The sequence below is a fragment of the Penaeus vannamei genome, chromosome 4, assembly GCF_042767895.1.
Source record: "Penaeus vannamei isolate JL-2024 chromosome 4, ASM4276789v1, whole genome shotgun sequence".
NCBI lineage: Eukaryota > Metazoa > Arthropoda > Malacostraca > Decapoda > Penaeidae > Penaeus > Penaeus vannamei.
Genome location: NC_091552.1, coordinates 52,382,391 through 52,389,890, shown reverse-complemented (window position 1 = coordinate 52,389,890; position 7,500 = coordinate 52,382,391). Strand labels below are relative to the sequence as shown.

Below are 7,500 nucleotides of genomic sequence, written 5' to 3'. Positions count from 1 at the left end.
CAATAAAAAAACAAACAAATAACCACGATTCAACGTCAAATTAAATAAACATAAAAACAAAGGTCATAGAATCTTTCCGTTTAAATAAATTCAACTTAATTTTCCCCAAATCCAGCGCCGTTATCAGAATCTTCTCGACTTTCCACTCCATTCGAGAACGGGAGGAAGGAACAGTCGAGAACGCCAGCGATAGAGAGAGAGAGAGGGGAGGGGGAAGGGGAGAGAGACAGAGGGAGAAAGAGAGAAAGAAAGAAAGAAAGAAAGAAAGAAAGAGGGAGAGGGAGAGAAAGAAAGAAAGAAAGAAAGAAAGAAAGAGGGAGAGGGAGAGAAAGAGAGAGAGAGAGAGAAAGAGAAAAAGAAAGAGAGAGAGAGAAAGAGACAGAGAGCTCTGGAACTCTCTCGCTGCAGCCTATCGTTCTAGACATTTCTTTCCCGTTGCTATGTCTTTCTTAACAAATAATTTACGTTCCTTTTGTGTTTTATTTCATTTGGTTTGGTTTGTTTGGGTTTGAAGAAACGCCAGCGAAAGAGAGAGAGAGATAGAGAGAGAAAGAGAGTGAAAGAGAGAGGTTTGGAACACTCTCGATGCAGCCTGCCTTTCTAGATACTTCTTTCCCTTTTACTATGTCTTAGTTAATAAATCCTTCCCATTTCTTTTCTGTTTTGATTTACTCGAATTTCTTTGTTTTCGGTCCGGATATGGAGGTTTAAGGACATATGGTACGGATTCCACAAACGCCGGCATTTCAACTTTAATTCTGTTGTTGCTACGGCATCGTTGCTAACCTCAACAAAGCTCGCGTTGTTTTATCATCTTTCTAGACTCAAGTACATGAAGGAGAACTCTCATTCCATTTCCAACATGTTCTTGAATAGATGACGAATGAATAAGTGTCTTTTTAAACTTGGTTTCGCTTAAAATGAAGGAGAAAAACAGGATGTGACCTCTGCCACCTCTGTCGGGAAGAGGGGGGAGGGAGAAGAAGGAGGGGGGAGGTGAGGGAGGGTGGGCTGGGGGAGAAGCAGGAGGGGGGAGGGAGAGGGAGAGGAGGGAGGGTGGGCGGGGTGGTCTAGGGGAGCGGAAGGAGGGAGGAGAGAGAGGAGGGGGAGGAGGTGAGGGAGTGGGAGGTGAGGGAGGGAGAGGAGGGTGATGGAGGGTGGGCTGGGGTGGGCTAGAGGTTAGGAAGAAGGGCGTAGGGAGAGGGGGAGGAGGTGGGCAAGGTGGGTTAGGGTAGAGGAAGGAAGGCATGGGAAGGAGAGGAGGTGAGGGAGGGTGGGCTAGGGTAGGCTAGGGTGGCCTGGGGTGGGGTAGGGGAGAGAGGAAGGAGGTGCATGGGAAGGAGAGGAGGTGAGGGAGGGTGGGCTAGGCTAGGCTAGGGTGGCCTGGGATGGGGTAGGCAAGGAGGGAGGGGAAGGAGGGTGTGCGGATCCCATATTAAAGGAGTTGCTCCCACACCCGCCTTCAGTTCCCCAGCCCACGTTGCACAACCAGGATTAGCAAAAGGCAGTTTGTGTCTCTTTCGTCCCCAACCAACACACATACCTCCGCAAAGGTGAGTTCGCCACACTTTCAGTTAATTAATTGGAAAATTGATCGCCACACCTTCAGTTAATTGGAAAATAGGTTTTGTGGTTATTTTGCTGTTGAAATAGGCGGCTAAAGAGTGTGTTTTATGATCTAATCTCTTCAATTGTTTGTGTTATCTAGAAATTTCTACGGAAGTGATGTGTGCGGCGTGGTATGTCTGTTTTGCAATAATAGGATGTAGGATGCAATGACAGGATGTGGGAAGGACGTACTAGTGCAATATTGCGAAATATCGGTTGGTTTGATCGCAAAAAATGGACATTAAGCCGATTTCTGGAACATTCTCCTGTTATTACAAGCCTTTATGGATCAGCAGCTCTTAAAGATAACAAATGAACAATGAAAAATATATTTGAGATACAGTGTTAGACGAATATAAAAGCGATTTCAGTTAAATCTTCAAAGAAAAAATGAAGTTTTAAGGTTTACGCCACGTTATGCCTTCCCTCGCACGTGGTCTCTGGGTCTCCCTTCTAGAACATGCTCTAACGTGGCTGAGTCAAGGAGCACGAGGTTTTTTTTATGCCATTATAACTGATAAATTGACATTTGCTATTTGTTAAGCCTCTTGCATTCGCCTCTCGATGTCTCAGTATTGATCCGCACGTATTTTAAGCTATTTTAGGGTCATTTCTTAAGCTTTGAAGGGTAATTTATGGTCTAAGATTGCTTGAATCATGAGACGGAGCTGTATGACGGTGGTATGAAGCCATTTTAACATTATTTAACTGGGTTTGAGCGTGAAACGTGTTATATTAACTTGCCGGCACCGGTTCACGTCAGGAGTTGCCACTTCATCTTTAAGCTGTGTTTTCCGTGTTTAAAAGCTCGTATTTCTCTCTATTTTGAGAAGGGAATTTGTGATTCATATAAAAGACGAGATTTTCGAATTATTATGGAGAGACGGAATTTTCCTTAAATAAAGTGTCTTCGTGAGATTAATAAGGTTATTGTCTTCTGCTTTAGTCGTACGTCTGGCACTCGTCTCTTTACCGGCGCAACAATCTAATCTTTTTCGAATAAATGATTTTATATACCGTATTTAAGCATTTAATTAAACCTTTTGTCTTCTTTAATGCTTATATTACAATTTACTGACTAGGAAATCGCGCGACATTAATAAAAAGAATCTACAAACTATAATAATTAACTTAAATTGAATAATAATGATAATTTATGTATTACAGCTAATGGGGAATTTTTAGCTGATAAGTTATGCAACTTTGATAAGAGATAAGATTGTAGTGCATCTCCATCCCGCAGACTCGATGTATAAGTGACCAATCTGGTTGTACAATTATAGAATTATAATTTTTTTTTACAAATATATAATGACATCTTTTAATACATATGATAATAATGATAATGATAATAATAATAATAATAATAATAATAATAATAATAATAATAATAATAATAATGATGATGATGATGATGATGATGATGATGATGATGATGATGATGATGATGATGATGATGATGATGATGATGATGATGATGATGATGATGATGATAATAATAATAATAATAATAATGATGATGATGATGATAATAATAATAATAATACTAATAATGATGATGATGATGATGATGATGATAATAATAATAATAATGATAATACATAGTGACATCTTTTGTATGAGGATAGATACATAATGATATCTTTTGATACATAATAATAATAATGATAATAATAATAATAATAATAATAATAATTAATAATAATAATAATAATAGTAATAATAATAATAATTACAATGATACCAGTTTTGTTCGATGATAAACACTGATAAATAATGACATTTTTCAATACAGAAAGATATATAATGATAATAATATTACTGATGATACATAAATACATCTTTTTTTGCAAATACACGACAAATTACCTCGATACTTTGACGAAAATGGATAAATATTTGAGATAATGAGACTATGGGTTAATTTCCGCTTAAAGTCATCCCATTGCAGTACATGTGTCACGTGATGCTTTCATAACGTAAAATATAATTAATCGTAATATAATTATGTTCTGACTCTCGCTAATTCCTCTTCGAATAGAATTAAATGTAAGCTAATTTTGTTTCGGCTAATTTTGATTTTTTTTTTTTTTTTCGACTGTTACTAATCTCTCTTCTATTTTGTTCAATTTGAATTTGTTTCGACTTTATTTTCTCTTTTATTTTGTTTATTTTAACTTTGTTTCGACGCTTACTAATTTTCTTGTTAATTCGTATTAAAATATAATTAAACGTAATATATTTTTGTTTCGACTCTTACTAATTCCTCTTAAAATATGATTAACCATAATTTAATTTCATTCGACGCTCGCTAATTCCCCATAAAATATATTCAACCATAATCAAATTTTCTTTAGACTCTTATTAAAGTTACTAATATCTTAAATTTTCCGTCAGATAGCCGAGGAGACGACATATTAGCCTGATGCCTTTTTAAGACGTTATATATAATTAATTGTAATCAAATATTAATCATAATCTAATGTTGTTTCGACTGTTCCTAATTTCCTTAATTTTTTCCCCTTCCGATGGTCGAGAAGACGACATATTAGCCTGATGCTTTTTCTAGCTTCAATTAAATTGCTTTTAATTACATCTTGATGCCCTTTTAACTTCAATTAAATTGCTTTTGACTTAATTATTTGTTTCGAGTTTAACTAATTCCCTCTTTTTCCGTCAGATGGTCGAGGAGACGACATATTAGCCTAATGCTTTTCTAGCTTCAATTAAATTGCTTTTAATTACATTTTTTGTTTCGACTTTGACTAATTTCCTGTTTTTTCCTCCAGATGGTCGAGGAGACGATGAGCGAGGAGGTGGAGACCTTCGCGTTCCAGGCTGAGATCGCTCAGCTGATGTCGCTGATCATCAACACCTTCTACAGCAACAAGGAGATCTTCCTGCGAGAGCTGATCTCGAACTCGTCCGACGCCCTCGACAAGATCCGCTACGAGTCCCTGACGGATCCTTCCAAGATCGAGAGCGGGAAGGACCTCTTCATCAAGCTGGTGCCCAACAAGGATGACAGGACGCTCACCATCATCGACAGGTGAGGATCCCTCCCTCTTTCCCTCCTTACCCTCCCTTATCCTTTCTCTCCCTTCCCCCCTTCCCTCTCTCTCTCTCCCAACTAGCACGCTTGCCATCATCGACAGGTGAGGATCATGCTATCCCTCCCTCTCTCTCCCTCAAGGATGATAGGACGCTCACTATCTCCTTTCCTCCTTCCCTTCCTTCCCCACCTATTTCTCTCTCCCTCCCTTCCTGCCTCCTTCCCAATAAGGATGACAGGACGCCCACTATCACCGATAGGTGAGGCTGCTCTCCTCCCCAATGGTTTCCCTTCCTCCTTCACTTGGAAACCTCCAATCAAAGATTCAAATATAAATTGATTATTCTTCAACTGTACGTAACGGAAATCGCATTGAAAAGATTGTCATAAGGCTCCATTTGTTTAGGAATTTAAATCTCTCCTCGCGAGCGCCTTTCTGACCTAACATTTTCCCCTCAGCGGCATCGGCATGACCAAGGCCGACCTGGTCAACAACCTTGGCACCATCGCCAAGTCGGGCACCAAGGCCTTCATGGAGGCGCTGCAGGCTGGCGCCGACATCTCGATGATCGGTCAGTTCGGCGTGGGCTTCTACTCCGCCTACCTGGTGGCCGACAAGGTGACGGTCGTGTCCAAGAACAACGACGACGAGCAGTACATCTGGGAGTCTTCTGCTGGAGGCTCTTTCACCGTGCGCCACGACACTGGTGAGTGGGCGGAGCAATTGTTGTTTTGGCCAAGACTTAATTTTTGAGTTGGATTTGAAAGAACTTGAATAGAGAAACCTGGAGAAATTTAATTCTAAGATTGATTTATCTTTCTAGTTCATTTGTCAATCTGAATCTGTGTAAATGAAGTCTTAATAACCAATTGATTGTTTTCAGGCGAACCCATCGGCCGCGGCACCAAGATCACCCTCCACCTGAAGGAGGACCAGACGGAGTACCTGGAGGAACGACGCGTGAAGGAGATCGTGAAGAAGCACTCTCAGTTCATTGGCTATCCCATCAAGCTCCTCGTCGAGAAGGAAAGAGACAAGGTAAAGGGAGAGAGACAGACAGACAGACAGACAGAGAGGGGCACAGAGAGAGAGAGAGAGAGAGAGAGAGAGAGAGAGAGAGACAGACAGACAGACAGACAGACAGAGACACAGAGAGAGAGGAAGAGAGAGAGAGAGAGAGAGAGAGAGAGAGAGAGAGAGAGAGAGAGAGAGAGAGAGAGAGAGAGAGAGAGAGAGAGAGAGAGAGAGAGAGAGAGAAAATAGGAGAGAGGGAGAGAGAGAGAGAGAGAGAATAGGAGAGAGGGAGAAGGAGAGAGACAGACAGACAGACAGAGAGAGAGAGATTGAGAATAGGAAAGGAGGGAATGAGAGAATGATCATCACCTACCAATAAGAGCGATGGTTTTTCGCTATAAATGTTGTGGAATTCTGGCGTCCTGGTTTAGGATGTTAAGTTTGTTTACTTGGTCGTTCGCTACATATGTCCGAATGTAATCATGCATGAATAAGTTTACGTAGAGCAATTACATATATACTTCAATCAGCTGCAAGAACCTGAAGAATCGTATCAGTATTAAAAATATTATATAAAACAAAAATAGCTCTTAAACTATAAAGGAAAAAACATAATGTAATTCCTTGATATAGCTTCGTATCAGTTTTATTTAGTTGTGCTATTTTATTGGGTGCTATTTTAAGGGCTAATTCAAATCGTAAAATCACTTTCTTTAATTAGTCTTGGTTATTTTAAGTATTTTCTCGGCACTAAATTAGAGATTTAACGTTATTTAATTGTTGTTTCTCTCTGCAGGAAGTCTCAGACGACGAGGAAGAAGAGGCGACCGAGAAAGAGGGCGAGGACGAGGACGACAAGCCGAAGGTCGAGGACGTGGGCGAGGACGAGGACGCCGACAAGAAGGGCGAGGACAAGAAGAAGAAGAAGACGGTGAAGGAGAAGTACACGGAGGACGAGGAGCTGAACAAGACGAAGCCCCTGTGGACGCGCAACCCCGACGACATCTCGAAGGAGGAGTACGGCGAGTTCTACAAGTCGTTGACCAACGACTGGGAGGACCACCTGGCCGTGAAGCACTTCAGCGTGGAGGGGCAGCTGGAGTTCCGCGCCCTGCTGTTCCTGCCGCGCCGCGCCCCCTTCGACCTGTTCGAGAACCGCAAGCAGAAGAACAAGATCAAGCTGTACGTGCGTCGCGTGTTCATCATGGAGAACTGCGAGGAACTGATCCCCGAGTACCTGAACTTCATCAACGGCGTGGTTGACTCTGAAGATCTGCCCCTGAACATTTCGCGAGAAATGTTGCAACAGAACAAGATCCTGAAGGTGATCAGGAAGAATCTCGTGAAGAAGACCCTTGAACTCTTCGAAGAAATCGTTGACGATAAGGAAAGCTACAAGAAGTTCTACGAGAACTTCTCCAAGAACCTCAAACTTGGAATCCACGAAGACTCGACCAACAGGAAGAAATTGGCTGAATTCCTGAGGTACCACACCTCCGCCTCAGGGGATGAAATGTCCTCCCTGAAAGAGTACATCTCCCGCATGAAAGAGAACCAGAAAGTCATCTATTACATCACCGGCGAGACCCGCGAACAGGTGCAGAACTCAGCCTTCGTCGAGAGGGTAAAGAAGCGCGGCTTCGAGGTCATCTACATGACCGAACCCATCGACGAATACTGCGTTCAGCAGCTGAAGGAATATGATGGAAAGCAGCTCGTGTCCGTGACGAAGGAAGGGCTGGAACTGCCCGAGGACGAGGAAGAGAAAAAGAAGTACGAAGAACAGAAGACCAAGTTCGAGAACCTCTGCAAGGTAAGAATTTCT

At 41.7% G+C, this 7,500-nt stretch overlaps 1 protein-coding gene across 1 annotated transcript in view; it reads left to right on the top strand.

Annotated features, from left to right (window-relative positions):
* The first annotated feature begins 1,390 nt into the window (after positions 1-1,390).
* LOC113806042 (heat shock protein HSP 90-alpha-like) overlaps positions 1,391-7,500 on the top strand; it is an 8,804-nt gene continuing 2,694 nt past the window's right edge. The window contains exons 1-5 of the mRNA XM_070121240.1: positions 1,391-1,553; positions 4,398-4,657; positions 5,120-5,367; positions 5,545-5,699; positions 6,472-7,488. Coding sequence (XP_069977341.1) covers positions 4,398-4,657; positions 5,120-5,367; positions 5,545-5,699; positions 6,472-7,488 — 1,680 coding nt within the window. The 5' untranslated portion in view covers positions 1,391-1,553. The remainder of the gene's footprint in view (positions 1,554-4,397; positions 4,658-5,119; positions 5,368-5,544; positions 5,700-6,471; positions 7,489-7,500) is intronic.